The sequence below is a fragment of the Manacus candei genome, unplaced genomic scaffold (assembly GCF_025592945.1).
Source record: "Manacus candei isolate 608988 ecotype Guabito, Panama unplaced genomic scaffold, ASM2559294v1 h1tg000035l, whole genome shotgun sequence".
In the NCBI taxonomy this organism is placed as follows: domain Eukaryota; kingdom Metazoa; phylum Chordata; class Aves; order Passeriformes; family Pipridae; genus Manacus; species Manacus candei.
In genome coordinates, this window is record NW_026138083.1 from 4,976,931 (window position 1) to 5,001,199 (window position 24,269).

The 24,269-nt window shown below is 39.3% G+C and overlaps 1 protein-coding gene across 6 annotated transcripts in view; it reads left to right on the plus strand.

Moving 5' to 3' along the window:
- The window catches only part of PLCB4 (phospholipase C beta 4), a 187,628-nt gene that overhangs the window by 102,363 nt on the left and 60,996 nt on the right, over nucleotides 1–24,269 (plus strand). For all 6 annotated transcript variants that reach the window (XM_051792777.1, XM_051792775.1, XM_051792774.1 and 3 more), the window contains 9 exons: nucleotides 1,489–1,586; nucleotides 3,437–3,517; nucleotides 3,828–3,887; nucleotides 5,145–5,288; nucleotides 14,329–14,408; nucleotides 14,966–15,019; nucleotides 20,100–20,181; nucleotides 21,228–21,328; nucleotides 21,958–22,015. In XM_051792777.1, the coding sequence (XP_051648737.1) occupies nucleotides 1,503–1,586; nucleotides 3,437–3,517; nucleotides 3,828–3,887; nucleotides 5,145–5,288; nucleotides 14,329–14,408; nucleotides 14,966–15,019; nucleotides 20,100–20,181; nucleotides 21,228–21,328; nucleotides 21,958–22,015 (744 nt within the window). In that variant the 5' untranslated portion in view covers nucleotides 1,489–1,502. The remainder of the gene's footprint in view (nucleotides 1–1,488; nucleotides 1,587–3,436; nucleotides 3,518–3,827; nucleotides 3,888–5,144; nucleotides 5,289–14,328; nucleotides 14,409–14,965; nucleotides 15,020–20,099; nucleotides 20,182–21,227; nucleotides 21,329–21,957; nucleotides 22,016–24,269) is intronic.

Sequence of the window (24,269 nt, forward strand, 5' to 3'; positions counted from 1 at the left end):
CTGTTCTTAAGACCAATGTTCTTTTTCTTGTTAGAACATTCTTTATGTGAATGAGACCAAGACAGAGAAGGGGGATACTACAAAATTCTTAAGCTTTTTTAAGCACTTACATCTGTTCTGGATTTAAAGTTCAGTCCAGGTAGACATTTCTGTCGGAGAACGTTTCGGAAGCGTTGTTACCTAATCACTAATATTTTAATTTGATGTACTATTCAGAGTTTTGGCAACACGAAAGCTACAGAGTCGGTTTGCATAGCAGAGATTGCACAGAGTGTCATGCTCTCCCTCGAGTTTTATGGATGCTTTTTATCCTTCTCGCTCGGATATCCTTGCGTGGGCAGAGCGCCTGCGTGTCAGCGAAGCAGGAGCTGTGCTGGTCACACGTAACCCTGCACTGTGCCTCTGGGGACAGTCAGGAGGAGATGAACACTATCAGTTGTCAGGGGAGGGCTGGGACAGGCAGATGAGAACAGGGTAAGGCAGCAGCGTGTGGGGTCAGTGGTTGTGACTCTGTGCTGTGGTCACCCCCAATATTCCGTCTCACGGAACGATTTCCTGCCAGCTGCGAGTCAGCCTTATCTTGCTGCTGCCAAGGGTGTTTATTCCCTCCTCGTGCAAGACTTTCTGGTCAAGTGTATAAAAGAATAACCAAAATATGTGTGTCCTGGATGGCATTAGTAAGCAGGAACAATGTAGATACTCTTCATGTAAATTGAACTTCGGTATTTCAGAGGACAAAGTTGGGGCATTTTCTGGTGTAAAGCAACATAACCTAGGAGGCACCAAGGTGTTGAAAAGGATACTGGATAATTTGCTGGTCTTTATTGCAAGGTCCATATGTTATGATTTCTCTGTTGTATTTCAAATTAACAATTTTGTTCACATTACTAAACTTGCATAGGTGCAAAATGTAACTAGCTAACTTGATTTAATTCCCTGTATGTCTAAACAATTTTTTTTCTCTATGAATTTTGACCTATATATTATCCATATCTTTAGTTATGTATAAAATACCACTGAAAATACCCAGGACTTTATTTAATATAAATGGATTTTTGAAATACAGAACACAGAAGAAACGTGTTTTGCCTATGTAGCATACAATTTAGGATGTTAAGAAAAAACACAAGCTGTTTGCGTAGCATCTGATGCAGTCCTGTAAAAAAAAAGGCACTTTTCTATATTACAGCTTGTGGTATTCTGTGTCACCTAGAGCATTGTTAATCCCAGCCTCATTACACTCTGGAAGTTACAGTGCAAGTGTTTTTCAAATAATTAAGTTCAGACACAGGTTTTACAAGTATTTTTCATTTTGAAGATAGAAACAAAAATACTCTTATGGGGAAAACTCTTGATTGGGAAACGCACTGCAACTTATTAATATTTCTGTGTGAAAGGAAAAGCTAGAACTCACTTTTTTCCTACATGGACTTTGAAATGCTCCTCTTAAAGGACATAATTGAACTCTGCTTTTTCATTCCATTTCAGGTTTTTCTTCTATCATGGCAAAACCTTATGAATTTAACTGGCAGAAGCCAGTTCCCTCTTTTATGCAAGATGGAGCTGTGTTTGATAGATATGAAGAGGTAAGAGGCCAGTTGCCTTTCATTTGCTATTCTCTTTTAAATATGCAGATGTGATAGAATATTTCATGGTTTGCTTTCATTGTACACAAAGAAACTTTCATTTTATCTGGTAATACCTCCAGAAATGTCTGCGGGGAGGCAATACCAACACACTTTATTGCTGTACAGTTTTTTGCTTTTAAAAGAAACGGCTTTAAAATATATTTAATCCCTCTGATTTGAAATAAGCCCTGAGGAAGAAAAGGGGAGAATTGGATCAAAATATCTGTAACATGCATAAAACTCATCTTTGCAGATTCATAAAGCACATTATTGAACAAAGTGAGTCTCCCATTTTTTGCACAGCTATCATATGGAGGGAGGGAGAATATATTGCTTTTTTAATATATAAACTGAGGACCTGCATATCACAAGGGAAAATGAGAGAACACAGAATATTTATATTCTGATCCAAATGCACCATTTGAGATCTGGAGGGGTTTTATCTATTTCAGAAAATCAATCTGCACTCTATCTGAAATATGATTACTATGATCCCACTTTCAGCTGTGCTTTAATCCAAATTTATTAAAGGAATGCAAAACAGGGCATTTTACACAGCTGAAATAAAGTGCTGAGAAGTTTACCTTATACTCAGCATTGATATGGTGATAAGAACAATTTTATCAGGGTCTATTTTTAATCTTGTTTGGACAGGAAATCTCTCTAAGTTGAAGGTATCTCTGTAAGTGCCTTCAGGGATATTAGTATTTGCTTCTTATCTTTTGAAATGTAAGTAAAAGGTATTTTTTATCACGAGGCCTGCCAAGATAGGGTTAGCTGGTTTACCCTGTATTTTCAGTTTTGTTGCTAGATAAACAAAAAAGATACCGATGGACATGGAATTCCTTAGAAAGGAGGTTCAGAAAAGCTTTATTTTCCTTCAGCAAATATTTGCTCAAGGAACAGCCCGTGAGGACCTACGTGAGGGGGTGTGGCCCACATTTCTTCTTTGGCACCTTTGTTGTGAGACAGAAAAGAGATTTTAGTGCTCAAATTTTGGTGTGATATCAAAAATACAGTTGGGAGCCTGGATTGCTTCCTCTTCTGCACACATGGCTGTCAGTTTTCAATTAAGGAAGTCAGGAAGTTCTGGATCCTTCTGTCCTTCGAGAAGTGATTGATTCTGCACACTCCTTTCCTGCATTTTAGCTTAATTTATGATGCACTAATTGAGACTGGAGGTGTGTGGAGGAAATTTCTTCTTTAATTCAGCTAATCTGATTTTTTGCCTTGCCCAGTGTCTTTGGAATGCCATTCTTTCCTGATTTCTTCTGCAAATCAATGTCCTCCAAACTCTGCTTGTCCGATACTCTGGCCACAAATTGCTCACAGCATTGACACTGCCATAGTCTTAACAGAAAAGTGCTTCCCAAATTCTGAATGTTAAAATGAAATGTGGTCATTTGACCTCGAAGGTAGTATTGGCAAATTATGTGTATTTTCACCTTTACGTGGTTTGAAGCATTTAATTTTCAATAATTTTTTTAAAATTCCAATTCATTAAGGTTTTTTATTAGGTAAGAATCACTGCTTTTATTAAATAAAACATCTTCATAGTTGCAATGAAGCAGGAAAATACTAATTAAGTGCATCCAATTGTCTCAAGCAACAGCAAGAAGACAAATCATTAAAAATGATCTTTTTCTTTTTAAAGCCTGCCTCCCTCACTTTTGTTAGTTTGGGAATAGCAAATTCTGCAGGAAGGTATTTGGGAAGAAATGCAACAGTCTTTTATTTTTGAACAATAAATAAATTTATGATATTCGTCAAACTGTCTGAAATAATGGTCTGTGTTTTCTTTTCTGTAGGAATCTTTTGTCTTTGAAAGCAACTGTCTCTTCCAAGTGGATGAATTTGGTTTTTTTCTGAGCTGGAAAAGTGAAGGAAAGGTATATTACAATTATATCAGGAATATATATTAGATATTATTGCATTTGATTTATATTCTGGCTAGTTTTGAAACATCTAAAATACCGTGTTAATTTATTTACAAAACTAGCCTTCATCCTATTTTTTTTTTTTTTAGAATTGACAGAAATGAAGTATTTAAGAGGGAAATAACAGATATTGAAGGGAAATATACTGTTTGTATTGTTAACAGTGTTAACAAGTGAGATTCACTGTTTATTTTTGCTGCAATTCCTAGTGGAGCCGTGTCTCAACAGACCTTTGAACTTGCACCTATTTTTATCATTTCAGGAAGGACAGGTATTAGAATGCTCCCTGATCAACAGTGTTCGTTTTGGAGCTGTACCAAAGGTACTCTGTGGTTTATACTCTTCGTTTAAACAACAGATATTTAAACTGAAGGTGAAATACAGGATGACATTCATTTCTTCAAATAATACCAGCAACACAGTTTTTTATTTTGTAACCACGATCTAATGTTAAGTTTTGAATTAATTTGCTGCGCTTGCAGTGGGCAGGTTCAGCTGTCCGGTCTTTCTGAAGTAGTACAGGGTTCAGGATGAGGGGAAAGCTGAACAACAGACATTAGGAGCACATATCAGGAGTTTTTAATTACTTTAACAAGTAATTAACAAAAACAATGTATTGTGATACTTGTTTTACAGATCTGGAAAAAAACGTTTCATTTTCCAAATTTTGTTCCTATCTGGTTAAAATTTGTTTTATCTTCTTGTACCATTGACATAAAACACAGGAAGTTTTGTTTACATCCTTCTTTATGCAGTTAAATGGTCTGAGAGGGCGGCTGGTCACAGTCTGCCTTTTTGAAGAGTATCAACAGAAGTACTTGCTAGGAATTCTGGAGGAACCCAAAACTTTGGGAATATCCCCAGTGGTATTCTTCAGAAGGAGTACTTAGGATTTTCTGCAGTGAATTGTGGCCCTCCCTCCTCCAGACCTTTAGTTTAGAAGATTTGTTGGGACTGTACATTTCCACGTGTTAAGTGGTTTTGTGGTAACTGTAGATAACTATCTCTTAATAAATCTCTTGGGAATGCACAGAATAAGATCCCTCCCCCATTAGAGGAGGGACATGAGAAGGGGTGTTGCAGACAACCCATGAGCTGACAGCCATACCAATATGCTTCAGACTTCAGCTCCGTCTTTACCTAAGGAATTTACTCTTTAAAAAAATAAACCCATTAAATCTCTAGTCCTTGACCTGCAGCAGACACCAGCTTGTATGACATGTCACTAAGAAACAGCCAAGAAGTCACAGAGATCACAACTCTCAGGAACTATGGACTTAACTAGATTGGAATAATTAACTTAAGAGATTAATACTGCTCCTCTGTTTCCGGTCCTTGGAGTGATTAATTTTTCTTTTTCGTGATGAAAACATGAGTTCTCACAATCGTGTTCCCAGCTGTTAAAATAGATAGTTTTTCAGGTTTACACACAGTGTTTCGAAGTGAAAGCACTCGTTTGTTATGACTGGCAAAGGTTTAAAGGTGTAAATGTATATGGAGATGAAAATGCATCTTTGCCATAGTGCACTGCGTAACAGAAATGTGGCAGCTGTAACAAGGTATTTATTCTGTTTCACAGGATCCCAAAATACTGACCGCACTTGAGGCCGTTGGAAAGTCAGAAAACGAGCTGGAAGGACGGATAGTGTGTGTTTGCAGTGGCATAGACCTGGTGAACATCAGCTTCACTTACATGGTAGCGGAAAACACAGAAGTAGCCAAGGTATTTCACAATTAAACAGTGGGGGGGAGTTAAAAATAAAAGAAGAGCTCATCACCAGTGCTCAGTTGTTTTTCCTAAGTCTGCCTGCTTGGCTGACTGAAATACCTGGCTTATTGTCTGCTGCCTCACTCTTTGGAAAGACAGCAAACATCCATTTGGAGCGCTCTGTGACATGTCTGTGTGCCATGGTGAAAGGAAACAGTGGGTTTATCAGCCTCTCTGTGCACGGCAATTTATCAGAATTAGATACTGAGACCAGCAAATATAAGACAGATCATTCCTTCAGCTGTTGAGTATCTCCGTGTGGGGCTTGCCCAGCAGACTGTGTGACAGTTATCCCTCTGTCACAGGGATGCTGAAGGGAAGTGCAGTGACTTCCATTTTCCTGGTGGGTGGAGTTCAGCCCTCCAAAATTCTGTTCAGCGATAACTTGATTGTATTGTGTGGTTCATATTATTTGAAAGGACAAAGGCAGGAAAGAAAATTCTCTGCAGTTAAGGGGATCCCAGTGTACCCAGGTTCTTTTCTGTTTCCCGTTGGCATGGAACAGTCCCAAGGAAACAATGGCACTTTTTTTACACGTCATCTTTCCTGAGAGCTTTAAATTGCAGTTCACAATGCAAGTTCTGGGGCTCCACCTGTCCTGGTACTCGAACTGTCTGCTGTAAACTGCTCTGAGAAACCTGATCCAGAGTGCTGATAGTACCTTAGATTCAGACATTCAAGGGATTTTAAAAATACACATTCTTTGATTTTCCTTTCTGATTGTATGTATTCAACTTAGGATTACAATCAGTTTTGCCTGTGAGATATAAATATTGAGTAGTGATCAGTGACACACACCTGCTTTAAAACTTTCTTCTGAATGCAGCATCACTAAATCCCTTGGCAGACCTGCTTGATCCTTCGTTGCTTTGGATCCATACCTTTGGAAACACTGGCAATACTGAGTGAACTCCATGATAGGAGAAATACTTGTATAACTTCCATGGGTACACTAAATTGATTTTATTGTGTGTGTTTTCAGCAGGCTTTCAGGGAAATAACGTGCCACAGTTATGTTTTGAAAACATTGGAGAGGCAAAGAAAAGGATATGTTGGCAGCATTCAGTTTTATACTTAACCCAACAGTGTCTCTGATTTAATCTGAAAACAGAAAGTTGCAGTTAAGTTTCTCAGCCACCTTAGATCTCAATAGGCTGTATTAGACTAATTGGTTTGTGAGGATGTTGGCCAGTTACACAGACTGTCACAGGAGATGAGCTAATTACCCTGCTGAAAAGATCTATTGCTTCATTAAGAGCCAAGTTGCCTACCAAAAATGGTGTGTAATGCTGCAGTCCGCCTGTGGGGAGGCTCTGAGAGGCCCATATATGTGAGAGTCCTGCACTTGGGAACCTTCCCACCAAAATATATATCCAGAACTGTCAGCAATGATGATCCACCTGATCTGATATGATATGTTTGAGGCACGAGGGAGAGGATAAAGCACATCAAGCCAAAAAAATCAATGTAGGGCTTTCTAAGTTACCTTCGCTGAGTAATTTGGTCTGTACTGTATTGGCTTTTCAAATATGGTAAGTACATCAATTTGCTACTGCAGTTCTGTGGTAAACTAAAATTTTCTAGGAGTTATCTGCACATAGAGCTGTTCCTACTTAATTCTTCCTGTTTTGTTCGTGAGAAAACATCTTTCTTCTGCGACACAGTAAATCTCTTCTTGGAGAAATAAGCCTTTGCATGGTGTTAAGTAGCTATGCAGCTTTTATGCAGCAGTTTTAAATAGGCCTTGATTTAATCCATGTTCAAATGTAAGCCCCTCTTTTGAAATAACAGAGGCAAGATTTTGGGGAAAAAGGGGCAGTGATTGTAGGTTTAGCAACCCGGATATGTGTAAGGGATACACCTAGTTTCTGCTGTCCCTGCCCTGTTGCCATGAGGAAGGTGAACATTACTTGCTGCAGATCTTCTGTCCCTTCCTCAGATAAACCAAGGCCTGGATTGGTCAGTACCTGATTGGGATGCTTTAAAACAAGGGAATTGAGTGGCAAATCCCAATGCAAAAACTCAGAACATTTCTGCCTAGAAAGAGGACAAAAGGGAATTCTGCTTCTGTAGATAGTAATTTACAATTGGAAAAGAAGTAATTGTTCCTCCCTGAAGGCTGGATTTATAATGGAACTGAGAAACCATGACAAAGAAGAAAATTAATTCAAGTTCCTGGCTTCTTCAGGCTATCCATGCAAGGAATGGTGTCGTTGGGGGGCAGGTTCTTCCAGGTCCCATAGGATGGGGCAGCAGAGTGTGGGCAGTCCCTTGGGGTGCCCCAGCTGTGGCAGGTGGGCACGCACAGAGCTGCTGCCTGCTGTGGGCAGTGCTGAACCCTCCCCATCACGGGCTGGCAGTTGTCTTCTGTCATCACCTCTGCAGTGGGGCAGCCCCACGTTCCTCTGCCCCTTGTGTCAGTGTGCTCAGCAGGTCTGGCCAAGGCATTGCTGAGCTCCAAGTACAACTATTCCAACAACAAGAGCGTGTTTATTATCCCACCACTTGTCTCCAAGCTCCAACTCTGGTATTTACACTCTATCTACTTAAATTTTATTGGTGTTTTCAGCTGAGAAATTGGTTTTCATTTCCACTCTTAAAACAGCCACAAAATAGGGTGTACTCTGTCTCTGATTGCAAGCAGCTGTCGTGGTCCACTCCTAAAGCAGCTCCACTGTGGCAGCAGTGACTATAAAAGGTGGAATTTAAAACCTGATGTTTGGAATCCTGATTAAATCAGGTTGTATAAATTACCCTGAGCTAAAATTAAAACACACACACACACACACACATGAGAGGTGTGAGCCTATGTGTGTATTTTTCTTTTTTCTTCCCAGATGGACTTGCTGTGACCCAGTAATCAGATGATGTGTTTTCCTCAGTCCAGGACATTTGAAAAGGGCTGTGGGTGTTTAGGGGTGAATTTCCTTAATGCAGAAGTGATGTAGTGCTGATGTGAGGTTTAGCCCATGGCATGCAGGCTGCCTATCCAAAAATGGCACAAGTCCAGTGAAGCTGTTGTACTTCAGCGATCCAGAATATGGATCTCTTGTCTTCTTTGCTCATCCACTTTGGCAATGCATTAAGGAGTTTAACTTAATAGATTAACCTAAGTCAGTTTTTTTAACATTATATAATATTTATGAATATCGGGGGTAAATTTGTCCTGACAGTTTTTTTTTTCCCAGATCCATCTGTGTTGTTGGAAAGGACCATCTCTCCAGCTGATGGGTTTTGCCCTTCTGCCAGAAAGTATTGTTCCCCCTGCCCTGCTGGCAGAGGGCTTCATGTGAACACTCCTAATTCAGAGAGCCATAATGTTAGGCTCATGTCACATATTCAGGGGTAAAGCTTACAACAGTGTTTAAGATAATCTGGCTCTGGGAAGTGCTGATTCTTCTGGCACAATTCCTCTGGCAGTGGGTCAGGATGGGAGCAGCCATAGATGTAAAACAGACTGGTTTTACAGTTTTGATTAGATTTGATAGAAAATAGGTATTTTCTTCAGGTGTGTTACTGAGACAGTGATTCACACACTGATGGCTTAACCTGTGAGGCTCCAGGATGAACAAACAACATGTGCAGAAATGCTGTATTACTCACATGCTGGCAAACAACATAAAGGTAAATGCAGGCTTTATCATGCAGCTCATAATATTTATGGCATGGAAGACTACTGCAGCTGAAAAACATTTCATTCTGACATTCTTAAACTTCTCAGTGGGAATGATATTTTTAATTTTTCTTTTTTTTTTCCAATTTGTTTAAAATAGTTAAATGGACCGTTATGGTTTTGGTGAGATGAAGCACTCCAGGCTCATCGGTTTTGTGGGTGTTTCTATGTGGCTCTTCTTGAGTTACAGAAAAATTGTGTTTCATAGAATCATAAAACGGTTTGGGTTGGAAGGGACCTTAAACACCACCCAATTCCAACCCCTGCCATGGACAGGGAACCTTCCACTAGAGCAGGTTGCTCAGAGCCCCATCCAGCCTGGCCTGATTGACCCGGATTTTTTTTCCCCACAAAACAAGCTATTAAGTATTTGCCCAAATCATATTGTTAAGAAGGTAGATAGGAGGTAGCAGAAGATTCCTATGGGAATATGCCACAAATACATTACAGAAAAGTTCTATTTTCCTATAGCTTTGGTTTGTTTTGATGTTTTGAAGCAAAACTTTCCAAGAAACCCACAAAACATGCTTGAGCAGAACTCCAGAAGCCTACTGCTGTTCTCTGTATCCCTCTGTGTTAGTATGTATGTATTAGTTAGTATGTATGGCTTATGTCTCAAAGCCATACTGTGATAAACAATTCTAAATCATGACTATCTTAACTATATGACCACAGCGTACCTATTTAGGTAGCCCTGTGCCACGTATGTAATACCACATTCTCTAGAGAGATCTTCATATTCCATCCAGCATTTCAGTGTCAGTGATTTCCATGTGCTTTTCTGCCTTTTGGTTTTCTTTCTTGGCTATGCCACTGCAGAATTATCAGTAAATTGAAAACTTTAGCCCTGGTTTTCTCTAGCCAGGAGGTGGATTTCACTGTGTAAAGCTCCACTATGTTTTTCTTAGTTTGCATACAAAAGCAGCCAAAGTGATTCTTCCAGCTGCTTTCAGAGTAGACCCCTCCAGTGCTAGGAAAGCAGTTCCAGGGTGGAAAGCTTTGTTGAAGTGTGGTAACAGTCTGGACACATCAGGCAACTCCCAGTACAGAGTGTGCAAGCCTCACCTTTCCTGATGGAATACTTGAAAGTCAGAAGAACTCCTTTCATCTCTGTGCCAGAATTTTCACAGCAACATCCTTCAGGTCTGCGCTGCAGTTGGTCAGGTAGGGAATAGGTTTGGCACTGTCACTGACTGGCATGGGAGGAAAGGGAATTTTCATGGAACAGAAATGAGTCCTGAGACATCTGCATTGAGGGAAGAGGGACATCTGCTGGTCATGGTGCCACTGGATGAGGGCGAGTGCCAGGGAGTCCTACCAGCCCCCAGCTGGCTTGGGAAGAGGTATTCTATTCTCCCTGGGCTCCCTGAACCCTCCAGCTGTCAAGCCCTTGCCTCTGACAGCCAGTCATATGCACTGAATACCAAAATCGGAGGGCAATGCCTCCTTTCCTGATGTGTGAAATAACTCTGGAGAGGCTGCACTGAAAAAGTGAAGGTAAAACCTCCAGAGGCCTGGATGATACTGACCTCATCAGTAAATAGTCTGTACATGACCTTGTCTAGAATTTCATGAGCTGTAGGTTATGGTGATTTTTAACCTTTCATAAGTTTTGTTCTTTTTAACCCCCCCTAAATGAAAGGTTGATGGCTAAAAGAGGGTTGAAAGGCCAAACTTACTCATGCACCCTGCCACTGCTGCCCGTGTTTCATCGATGAACCTCAGGTAATGCAGGGTCACTAAGTGCCTCAGAAGCATTTGAGTGCTACAGCAAAAGCTGAGAGAGTGCTTCTTCAGTCAATTTTTCATGTACTTTCTCCTTCTAGAGATGCTTGACAGTGTTTGATCTTGTTAGAGAAAAACAACACAGGCTGCTTATTCCAACCTGCAGCGTAGATTTTGGCCTCTTGTGTCAGCCTGAGGGTCTGAACTTAAGGTGTGCTTGTGTTTGACTTTGTTTCTTTTCATGATTGTTGTTTTTCTAGGATTAGATAGCAGGGCCCAGATTCCTCTGTGAATCTGGAATAATATTTGTATATAGGGAGCCACTCAGGAGTTACATTGACAGATGAAAGGTACTGAACCATATTTTGAAAATTGGAAAATGCTCAACACTAGCATCAGTAAGAATCCAATGTACCCTGATTTCTATCAAAAACATTTTGTACTTTCTGTAAGACCCAATTGAAGTGTTTCCTATCTACCTGAGAATTTCATCTTGTTACAGGATTTTCCTTCTTTGCAGAGACAGTGATTTGAAAATGCTGAGCGTGAAAGAAGAGAACTGAGGATCTTTATCCTTGTCACTTACATAAATTTACAGATCTTTCAGCTTCATCTGTAAAATAAGAAGTGCTATCATAGCATATGAGGAAGGTTGCTGCTGAATACTTCATAGTGTGTTAGCTGAGAGAAATCTGATCTCTTCTTTCATCCTTCCTGCAAGGTCATCAGACAAGTGTACATTAAATCTGGGAATAGTATATTGTCAGGAAAGCAATATATTGCCAGCTTGACATTGAATTTTGTGCCTATCTGTGCACTGGATCACAGTGCCTTAAAAGTGATTATGAAGATAGTTGTTATTTGGAGACTAGGCTGGCTCAGAAGGACAAAAAATCTGTGTGTTTTGAATGTGTTGTTGAATTTGTTGCTGTATTCCTAGTTAATTTGGGACCAGCTGATAACCGTGGGCAATATCTGATGAAACGCCCCAGAACCTGCTTTAGCCCCCAAATGAAGGGCAAGCAGCCAGATGCTTCCTTGTGGTGCAGCAGTGTGGGGTGGAACAGATGGGCAGACGTGTCTGTGGAACTGTCATGTCTTGCCCAGGGGACATCACACCGATGTGAAGGTTAGTCAGAGATGGACGGAGGCTCTTAGTTGGCTCCCTTGGTACCAGCAGAGGTGTGATGCTTTTGTGGCTTGTCAGCGTTTGGGTGTAGATTTGTGCTCTTTTGCTGTAAGGGAGTGGAGTTCCTGGTTTGGCATCTCTATCAGGAAAGGGCATTAACACTGAAGAAAAGATTAGGGAGGCCTCCAAAGTGGGAATCATTGGGACAACTCCTGCAAAAATACCACTTGGTAAGTGGTTAGTGTATTGATTTCTCTCTCTACTTGCGAAGTGTTCCTTTTGGCAGCTTCTCTTGATGTACAGAAGTAACTTCAGAGCTGAGTGCAGGGTAACCTTACTTTGAAATGTTAGTTTTTGTTATGTCTGGTGTAGTTGTAATCCATTGCCTTCAAATCAGAATGGATCTGTAGGTGTTTGTTTCTGGTTGAAATGGTGATATCATCAGTACTGCGTCAGTGGTGGCTTTTGGTAGGAAAAAAGAAAAAGACTGAAGCTTATTCACAGCATGCATTTTGTGTAATTTAATTTTGCAAAGGTTTTTTTGTTTGCAGTGCCTGTGCTGTTGTGCTGTTATGGATCAGTGCTGAAAGGTGGAGGAGTTTGGAAGGGACTGCAGACTAATCACGAGGATAAATGTTTGTATACGTGTGACAGTGTTAATGCAGCAGCAATGTTACATTTTACTGATTTAAATAAAAACAAACCAGCCCAAACAAAAACCCCAAACCCAAACAAACCACAAAACCCCAAATGTAGGTTAGTTAATGATGAATTCTGACAGTTCTAGGAAATTGAAATCTATGTAAGACCTGTTCAGGCATTTGCCCTGAAATTATCACCAGCTCTATTCCTTTATCATCTGAGGTGAGAGAACATTTGTTGGAAAAGATAAGTGTTTCCTATATCTGTCAGTGGTTTCTAGTTATATCAGCTCTAATAAATAATATTATCTTGCCCCATGAACCTTGCTTTCTTTATCTTCCTTAGGCAGTACCCTCATCCTCTGACTACTGTCATTGTACTCATGCAGTTGGAAAAATAGAGATGGGAGGTCAGACTGTTCCTGGTTGTTTTCAAGCACAAAAACACACTTAAGAAACCCCAAATACTAGCTTTTCTCATAAGTCAGACTTCTATTTTCAAATGATTCTCAGATTCACTATTAGAATGCATATTTTATGCAGTACTTATTTAAAAGATCATTTTAAAAAGATTAATTAAAAAATGGATGTGGCTACTTTTCCTAAAACAAAATAGATTTAGTCTGTCACTAGTACAAGGATCTGCTTAAGTGTGTTTGTCTCTTGAAGTGTCACCTTAGACCTTGTTTTAGCCCACAAGGATTTGCTGCCTGCAGTTTACAGTGTGCCATTTCCCAAAGACATTAGTATTCCTCCAATATAAATCATGATTTTTTCCATCTGTATTGCAGATGTACAGCACTCATTCATGAAAAGAAAAATACACTCATCTGCATCTATTTATAAGTGTCAAATTCTGGATCCTGCCCAAGTCAGTTCAAGCTGCATGCACAGAATTTGGCCAGAAGCAAAAAGCTTCTTTATTCACAAGGTTAATGTTTAGCAGTGGACCAAAGCCCATCTCAGTTCCACCAGTGTAAATTATCTGTTGAGTAATCCTAGTGTTACAATGGCATAATTGAGATTGAGCTTGGCTTGCAGTGCTGTCATTTTTCCCCCCTTCCTGTAGCTTTATCCTGCCAGGAATTCTTGCTGAAATCAATGAGTGTTCATGTTAGGGCCTAATCCTTAAGCTGCTTCTATACACTACTGCAAAGTCTAGGTGGAGGCTATAGTAGAAAAATAGATCCATAAAAATGGAATTACATAAGTGAGTGCTGTAATGCTGCTGTTGGCTGAAAGCCACCCCAGTGATTATGGGAATGTTGTGCTTTTTAAGGATGAAAGCAAGCAAGCAAGCAGGACTTGAATATGTGACAGTTTTAGATGATGTTGGTGTCACACAGCAATTATTGTGCCTCTGGCTTGTTATTAGTTTGTTTCATTCCTTTTCTAAAGCTGGACCAGTTGAATATCTCATCAGATATTACATCATGTTGCTTACTAATAGCTGATATTACCCCCTGCTACTGAAAGGGAGGCAAATGTTTATATAGGCTATAAATAGAGGGCTTAATAAATCAATCAATGGACCACTCGCCTTGGCTGGCAATAAACTGATTTAAGAGCACCACTGATGCTCCACGTGGTATTTGGGAGAATGGAAAGCACAGTCACTTTGTTTGGGGAAGGATGAAATGGTAATGGCTGAAATGTGGCTGGACTTTTCCATGGTATAGGCTGTGAAGTGGGCAGGTTTTTTCCTCAGCAGAAGTTATTGACATTATCCATAGCTCCAAGAAAGAGCCTTCCCCCAGGAAAAGCTTTCATACTTCTCCCCTCTCCCGTTTTCCTAATTTGGTGTTTCTACATTTTCCTGTTTTTCAGCAATGGGTAGAAGGGCTTGGATCCATCATCCACAACTTTAGAGCTAACAATGTCAGTCCAATGACATGTCTCAAAAAACAGTAAGTTACTTTCTTTCCTTCCCCTTCTCCTTTATTTTTCTGTATTTTCCTTCTTAGAATTGAAAAAAAAAATTGGTTTTCATACTTCAACATTTACAATCACAAAACAGTGTAATAAAGAAAATAGTGTTAAATTACTTAGGAGTTTGTCTTTCATTGAGACCAAAGAAGTCTCAAGGCTATATCTGGCACCTGCCCAGTAGAAATTATAAAAGAATTTATAACTGTTCATTTGATTTATTGTTTTGTATGTTTTAATTATTGTCTAGTTTGTTCTTTCCTTGATGCATATGCAAGGGAAACCCCAAGAGACTTTCTTGTCTTCACACTTGTCTTAATTGCTGTACTGATTTTTTTTTTGTGCTGCTTTTTGCCTTCACATTTGATGAACTGCTCTGCCTCAAGCACTAGGAGGTTACAGAAAAATGTTCTTCCTATGGAACAATTATTTTTTTGTACTCATTTCACAGACAGGCAATAATCTTAAGCTAAACCTTAGTATCTAGATCCCAATTTTAATAAATAGTATTTTAAAAGTATTTCATTCTTAATTTCAGCTGGATGAAGTTGGCCTTCCTAACAAACACAAATGGGAAAATTCCAGTTCGGAGGTAAGCACAACTGGGAGTTCCAACTGTTGTCAGGTACTGATTGTATAATGTTAATAAAATTCTGTGACTTCATAATGCAATGTAATATCAATTATTACTAATGCATATGTAAGAGTAAGTACAGAACTAGACATTCTTAGCTGACCTCCTCAGTAAATTAGGCAGCTCTTCTTATCAGCCTAATCAAGGTTTTTTTGTAGTCCATTGTAATGAAAAGTTCCTGTAATTCAAAATCACTTAAAGCATCAGATTTTTCATCTTAAAACTCTGGGATGGATTTTTCAGTTGTAAAATTTCATAAAATCCTTTTAAAAAGAACCATAAAAGCTTTCAGGCCAGTTAAGTAGAGGACAAAAAGGTACATTTTAAAATGTTCCTTGTAAAAGAGACATAACTCTGCCAAAAATACTTCTGCTTTTATAGGAACCCCCCAGATAATATTTGGTTTTCTGCACATGGTAAATGAACTGTTGGGTTAGTTGTTTTGAGTAACAGCAAAGCTGGAACAGTGTATTTCTTTCTGTACAGCTATTAACTATTACAGATTACTGATTTTCAGTCCTCTCTGGCCAGGCAGCAGTTCTCCCCCCTCCTGCTCTAGAAATTAATTCTTGCTGATACACTGAGCTGCTTTTCTCTTTATGTAGCACATGAAAACCACATTTTTGGGGCATGCTGTTTTCTCATAAGTAGAAACTCACAGAAGGGAGCATGAAAAGAGGCCTTTGTAAGATAAACTTCACATGACAGGGTTTTTATCAAGGGAGAAAAAGAGGATTTTGCATCCATAGAATATGCAGAAAGGCAATGGGCCTGCCAAGTGCTTTCCAGGTTTCTGTAGCCTCATGACTCAGGTGACACCTTGAAGGTGCTAAGGCTGCTTCAGTGTATTAATCTTCCAAACTCAGCTGCCATAAAACACCTTCTGTGCACATGTCCCATGAGGAATATCAACTGGAGGGCAACGACGAGGGAACAATGCTACAGGGACAAATTAATTTTCAAGACTTTGGAGCTTTATGCCTGTGTTTGAACACAGAGCTCTATTCCTCGGCATGAATTTATGGTTTGCTAGCTTGTCTGAAACTGTTTCAGCCTTTAAATATTTTACATCATATTTAGTGAGGCATAAATTCCCTCCATTGTGCTACAACACCCTGATTTATGTATGCAGAGAAGTCTGCCTGGTGCTGAAGATGGACCAGTCCACTGGTTCCAGTGTATTAAATCTTTAAATTCAAATTTGCAGTGTTTCCAGGCCGACATAAATCGGCCTCTAGCAGCTTAATTTATTGCGAAAGTAGTTTGCTTGTAGTTTTGTAAGGGATCTGCCCTTCCATGAAGCTGAATCTCCTTTAAATCTGGAGGCTCCAAGGAACACATTATGTTGGTGTGGGTAAAAGGTGGGAATGTTTTGGGGCTCATCCAGGAAGCCCTGTATTGCCCACTGAAAGGACTGGGAGAGGTGTCAGTGAGGAGTGTGAGTGAAGGAGGGAAAAATCAGTCTGCTCTGCAGGAAAAGAGGGTGAATCATGGGAGAGCCAGGAGATGGGCCTGATCCAGCAATGAAGTGGGACACAGACACCCAGGTGTCCCAGCACGGGGCAACATGGAATGTGGGGGAATTCGCTGCTTCCCACTTCATCCCACAAACACTTAGTGCGGAAAAGGAGCATGGAGAGATAAAAAAGGGAACAGAAGGAGAGCTGGATGGGTGAGGAGAGGGATGTGTAAGAGGAAGGCAAGCTGGGAAGTGCTGGGAAATGAGAGCTGAATGGCTCTGCTGTGCAAGGGGCACCAAGTTTACCTAAACCTCCCTCTCAGTAGCTGCTCTAAACCACTGATGCTTCCCTTCCAACTGACCCTTCCCTTTTACCTGTTTTTAATTCCAGTGTTGTCTAGACAGCCCTGTTTCCTCAGCCTCCACCTCCTGCTGATGCTCAGGGACTCCTGTAGCAGTTGCTGTAGCTCTGGGGACACAGAGGGAAAGGAAGGTTTCTCTCTCAGAAACAGAATACCCAGCAGCTCTGTTCAGCTGTAGGAATGTATCACAATATCCACCTGTAGTTATTTTTACACAGAACTGCAGTAAAACGCCGGGGGGGAAAAAAAAATCTCACTTGCAGAATCAGAGCTCCTTGCATTTCTTAAGTTTAAAACATATTTTTGCAACCAGCACGTGACCATAGGGAACGATGAGCCTCGGGAAGGTGAAAATCCCAGGGCTCTTGGTGGTGAATGGCATAAATGTTCATGACTCCTCATTGGGACAGTCGGAAGTTGCAAAGTCACAAAGATTTTTCTCAATTATTTTGGATTTTTTAATGTACTCTGGGGCATATAACTGTTGCTAGCAAGCTACTGCATCTGAGAGAGAAGAAATTCTGGCAGTTAGCAGTGTGAAAACCTTAGGAGAGTAGCAGTTTTGCCTTTTGGGCTTCAATAAGTTTTAGCAGTCTGAGTCTAGAATTACATCTAGGGCATTTGTAAGATATTTTGTATTTTCAGGTTTTAATGCTACTGTAAGTGATGACTAAAAAGGTCAACGTTTGTTAAAAAAAAAATCCACTTGGTTTCTGCAGCTTTCTCTTGGCAGAAAATGGATTTTCTACATGTGCAAGTTGCACCTGCTCAGCAAGGGCCTGTTTAGAAATTAGCTCTGCTCAATTTATGCTTATCCCTTTGTATAACCACGTTTAAAAGGATTTAAGCAAATACAGCTTCTAACTGTGAAAATATATATACAAAAAAAAAAAAAGAAGACAAAGCTAAACTATGACAAATGAGGTTTAAATCTGTTTTACAGCAGTTTAGTTAAGTTAATTTGCAAGTAGAGTTTTTTTTGTGAGTATGTTTCCTGTTGATTACTCCAGAGTACCTGGAAGGGATCTGTTTCAGTACTTCCATGTTGGTTGGAAATCAAAGATAGAGAATTTCTCCTACAGTGTAGGCAGGGGTCCTTCCAGTTCAAGCCAAGCTGATAAAAAAGTTGGAGCCACGGAAGAAGATTGATTTCAACAGTTTGTGTTGGCTTGATTTTTGAAGTAATGGTTGGAAAGTCACGAAGGTCTGAAGAAACCAAGTCATTTAATCCATCAACAAGCACAATACGTTTGTACTCCTCAGTTCCAGATTTGGGAAGTATTTTAAATATTTATGAGGAAGTACATTGACATGTTACCCAAAGCCCTGTAGGACATGAGGAGTAAACACCTGTAGATGTACAACAAGATGAATCTGCTCAGATTAAGTCTCTTCTGATAGAGGGCAAAGCAGTTTTATTTCCTACAGCCTTAGCAAAATGAAAGCATCACGCTGTATTTTTACAATCTTTTTTGATTCATGCAATCTTTTCTACACTGCTGCTCTCATTGCAAATTATTGCTATGTTTGCTGTCATCTTTTATGAAATAAAAAAGTAGTTTGGCATCAAAAATAAGTTCCCTGCAGCCATGGAATCTTGGCACACAGCTTCTGATTAATTACTTACACCAATATTACATGCTTTACAGGACATTTATTACTGGAGCTGGATTCATTAGAGCAGACATAGAATTTTTTTATAGGGCTGGAAATAGGTTGTAAATTGTAGAGCTGACATTACTCTGTTTTAGAATTAGCAGAAAAATAGATGCCTGAGATTTTTTTTGAAAAACAAGTACCTAGAGTTAAACTCTGTCTACATTTTAGTGAAAATATCTTGGTACTTATCAGCTTTGGAAAATCAAATAACAAACTTAGATGCCTAAATAGGCACATAGAGATCTAACCGTTGTAAGAACCCAGTAAGAAAAAAAAATGGCTAAGATTTGTTAAAACATTATTTTATCAATTAGATCTTTCACTTCCTGGTCCTAATTTTTTTTTTTTTTTGGTATGAAAATATTTACATAGGCAGTTTAGAGTGTTTTGGAGGGTGAAACAACTGTGAATTGCTATGGCAACAAATAACAGCAACAGTTTCTTTCCCACCTCTCTCCATGTGAAATTATTTCTTATGCATGAGATTAACTAAAAGTCTCAGCAAATGTTTGTCTCGCTTGATGATAAAGAGCAACATATTCTTATCAGCAGCCAGGGAGTCTTTCCCAATGTACAGTTTTTATTAGCATTACAAATAGATTTTGGAGACAGAATGGAGTTTTTCTCTCCAGGCTGAGACACTAAAATCAAGGGGTTGTGGGACATGTTGTTGTAGCTTAGACCCTAAACAGGAGCCAGGAGAACTGTCAAGATTGGATCTACGTTTCCAAAGTCAGAGGTTATTCAAACTCATCTCAAATGGAAACAGAAATAGGCCAAAGGCTTCCACATTAGTCACACCAAACAGCTACACTCTGGGGGATTTATGACATTCCAAGAGAAACTGGTCTGTCAGTTGGATACGTGGTGAAATCACCTCTGCTTTCAGGAAGGAGTAGGATGGTAATCAGTTTGGTGGAAAGATTTCAGTGGCAGCTGAGATCTGCCCAGAGGATTTGTGTGGAGTATGACTAGAACAGGATATTCTCAATGGCTGCAAGGTGAGGGAGCTTCCAGAAGGAGGAGTGGGCACTGCAGCTGGAATGGGATTTGACACCAACCACTCCTTGAAAAGGGCAGAGGAAGGAAGCTGCCATTGGGAACAGTCCACACCGATCTTATGTGTGACCTGGAAGGCACAGGTCAGTGCTTGGTCACCACAACCAGGAGTGGCTGGAGACATGAGTCCCCTTAACTTGTAGAATGTGCTGCTGTTTAAACACAGTCATTTACCTAGGCACACAGTTTAAAAGAGCAAACAGAAATGCTTTGCATGGCCCTGTGTCCCAGCATATTGGAAAAAAACCCTCTTTTGTTCTTTTTGCAGTTCATTATTTTGATGTATTTTCTAATGGCTGGCTTGCAGGCAGAGCAGGGCTGCTCTGTGAAGCTTAGAGCACTTCTTCAACTGCACGAGTGCTTGGAAGATACTTATGTTCATCAGCTGAAACCAGAGCAAAATGTTGGCAGTAAAAGCAAGAGAGGGAGAACTGATTGTTTAAAAAGTGACTAACATTTCTCTTTTATTTTTTTTTCTCTCCACTGTTTTTTATTTTAGCATTACCAGAACCTTTGCATCAGGTAAAACGGAAAAAGTCATCTTTCAGGCACTTAAGGAATTAGGTCTTCCCAGCGGAAAGGTATTTAGCGGTTTTGAATAACTGTTTTTGTATACTAATAAACTGATGGCTCAGTCACGTTTGTAGCTGTAATCTAAGTCATTTGCATCACAAAATAAAACATACTTGTTGTTCATGAATAACTTAATAATCACTGTAGGTTGTTTACTAAAGCCAAAATGTAGTTAAAATCTGTATGACACAGTGATCCTTAAACCTCTTAGATGAGGCTTCTCTTATTTTCTGTTACAGATTATCTTTTGTTCATTTATACAAAGTATATGAGCACAAAATATGCATGTAATGTCTTTTTTGTTGATTTTTTTGGACTCCTGCTGCTCTTTGCTCCTGTCCTTTGGAGACCTGCTCTCCGGCTCTGCCCCGCTCACAGCAGGAGCCCCTGCCAGCTCCAAGGGGTGATGGCTGGTGATGGTTGCAGATAGTTTTTTTGGCTTTACACCCTCCCCAGTCTCTCTTCTTTCATGTTGGAGACTCCAGCCCTTCTTGGCCTGACTGCAGCAACCACCTGGTGAGGCTGCAATCTCCAGCCAGGGAGATGGGATGTAGAACGACATGAATCCCTGGCACCTGAGATGAGATTTTTCCTCACTCCTACAGTTCTTATCTTGTCCAGAGGAGGACATGACACTGAATATGTTATCCATGCATTTCATTCCCCCTGTATGAGAACTGCCCAGCTTTTTAAAACCTGGGACTTCTTCCTAATGTTCTTTGGCTTCAATATAAGTATCCTGAAATTTGTACAATATTTTGAACGTTTGGGTTTTTTTTTTACTCCTCAGAAATAAAACAGACTGTTTTCCATCCCTGTGCTTATGTAGAATTAATGTTACTGTGAGGTTAGAATACAAGCACATCAAACAGATTTATGATAAAGATGAATTAAGAACTGCTTTCAGAAAGTACAGAAGAAACTGGGTAAATCTATACCAGGTAAAGAGATTAAACCAGTTCTCGGTTGCTTTTTCTGATATGAGATATTCTCCTGAGAAAAGAGCAGATAAGCTCTCTTTTCTGGATAAAGGTACCTTTACATTTTGTTGCAGAATGATGAAATCGAGCCTGCAGCATTTACTTACGAGAAATTTTATGAGCTCACCCAAAAGATTTGTCCCCGAACTGACATAGAGGACCTCTTTAAGAAGATGTAAGTTCAAATTTAATTTAATCTTGCTTTAAAGACATTTTACTGTATTTTTAGTCCATATCTAATAGTGACAGAACACTGTAAAATTTACCTAACCTTGAATTCTAGTAGCATCAACAGTACTTTAAGACAAGCTCAAGTCTATGTTTTTCCCCTTCCCTCCCTCTCAGACTGTTAATGTAAAAGTTCACTCTGTATTTCAGAGCAACTTTTACATGAGTTAGAGGAAGCACCTGGAACTTTTTTTTTTTTGCATTGGCTTTACTAACTACTGTAATTTTTAACTTACTCCTTTAGGTGATTAACACAGTATGTGAACTAATTAAATTAAATAAGAAATTTGAAGTTTAAAAAGTTTTCTCACTCAATTTATTCTCAACTGGAGGACTTACATGTTGTTTTATGAAGTAATGTTTGTTAAGTTATAGGAATATATATGTTATGGGAGTTATACTGTGCCAAGCTTGGACTGTTAGTATGTTTTATGTGACTGTTCAGTTTGAGATTATAGAGCTACTTCAAGTAGAAAAGTAGGTGGTTTTAAAAGTATCAACAATGTCAACATGTAAATCATACCTACTGTAGCATCGTGTATAAAAACTTACATTCTCTAATAAATTTCTTTTCAGCAATGGAGACAAAACTGATTATTTAACGGTAGACCAATTAGTGAGCTTTCTAAATGAAGTAAGCTTTTTCATACATTAACTACCATACAAGTCTGTCTGCAGTGGCTTGCTTCTTCCAATCTTTCCATTGCATGAATCCTGCCATTATTTGCTGTGCTTTTGATCCGCTGATCTTTCCATTTTGGTAACATCCAGGTGCAAAAATCAGCTCCAACCTTGTGTGTTGTCCTGCTTTCTACATGTTGGCTTTGCAGTTTGCATCTGTTGATTACTTGCTGGTGTGTCATGTTGTGTGTTATGTATGTTTTATATATTTTATGCTGTTAAACGTTCGATGCAGTTTCAACTAAAATACACCCAGTGTTTTATTACAAGCAATTATTTTTACCTGTAGGCCCCAGCTAAATATATCTGCTGTCTTTCTCATTAAAGAAAAACTGAAGTGGGCTTTTTATAAACAGTGGTTTGATTCTTCTCAACAGTAGTATTTCAATCTGGTACAAATCTAAGAGCTAAGAGGATATTTTAAGAGTTTGTATATGATTTTTAAAATGCTATGTGTGCAGAATAAGAGGAAATATTTTTATTGCTGTATTTCCAGAATACACTTTTTGGCAGAAGTATTTAGTATTTCTTAAAAGCATCGTGAGTGTGTGAAGTAGTTCAATAAACAGAGTGGGGTTGGGTTTTTTTTTCTATTCCTAAAACACATAAGTTATAGAAGGCTGACTCATTCAGAATTGCAGAGATAAAAGCACTGTGTGGCTTCGACAAGAACACACACATGGAAAATAGGCACATTCTACTTGGGTTTGTACCAGTAGCTTCTTGTCATCTGGAACATGGAAAGCTGCTGACCTCACTACGTGATGTTTTTGGGTGCATTACCAAAAAATCTCTCAATCTAACATTGTTTTACTAGTTACAAATCAATTTTGTATGTATTTATATATTGGATACTACCATGTGATGATTCAAGCAGTGAGTTCCCCATATATCACATTTAGAAGATAATTTTATTTTTCATAGGGAATGTGTGCCTTACTCTTCACTAGCACTAAACTTGAATTACTTGTAGAAGGAGTATTCAAAAGAAAAGACAGTGAGAAGATAAACAGCTTCAGCACTAATGGTTACACACTTGGGCCTGAAGTTCATATCTATTAGCAAATTTGAGCTCATGCCTAATCTTATTACTCTGAGACATTCTTTTGCCTCCAGTAACTGATTAAAAAGTTAAAATTGAGTTGTGCTCTAAGTTTTGTGTGGTTTGAACAGTTCTTTTTATGGAATTAGAAGCCTTATTTTACAGTAAGTATTGTAGAGAGAGGCATCTTGCTGGCTGCCTTCCTATTGACACGATATGTTTTGCCTTTGGAAATCTTGTGGTTGGCCCTTTAGTTGGCGACCAGAGCTGGGAAAAATCAGCCAAATGTTTTTTACAGAGTAGGACATTCATTCTGATGGCTGAAACCAATGCCTTTGCTCTGTGCTGGAGGTCTTTTGGTCTCCAGATAGAGTTTAAACTTTCAGTCATGATTTGAAAGGCACGAAATGACCCACAACCTCCCTCCTGAAGTGATTGTTTCTGTCCCCTTGACAGCTGGCCAACACTGCAATTAGCAGTGGTGTTTAATGCTGGAAAATATAAAAAGATTATTATCATTGCATAGGAGAGGGGAGTTACTTGGCAGAGAAATTCTTCATGAGACTCTTTAACTTAAATTATTCTGAAACAACCTCTAAGGCATGCTGCAGAAGCTCCAAGTGTTATGGGTTTTTAAGGGAGCATGAGGATATGTTACTGGATATGAGAGGAGAGTGAGTGGCTTTCCTGGAGTTTTTCCAAACTCCTGTCTCTATTTGTCTTCTAAATTCTGTTGTCTGACAGCTGATTTAATTGTGTGTCAGTATTAAAGCTTCTGGGAAGTTTTTAGAAATTTAATTATTGGCAGGCACTGAGTATTATGTCTGGGTCTTCTACTTTTAAAGTTAAATTCTGAAAAAATAAAAGGTAGTAGAAAAGTAACTGAAATTGACTACTATTGAGATTTGTTCCTGATGTTCTTTTACAACAATAAAATAATAATAAGGCAAGTAACAGCCAAAATAGAAATTCAGTATTCTGACCAGGACTAATCCTTTCTTCTGGGAGGGAGGTGTGGGGAGTTCCTTTCCTATCCCCTCTTTCTCACTTCCTTGTTCTTCCTCTCTCTCTGTCTTCCACTGACTTGCTCTTCCTCCCTCCTTCCCATTTGCTCTTTCTGTCTCCCTGTTTTTCATCTCCACAAAAGGACTCCCTTCTCACCACT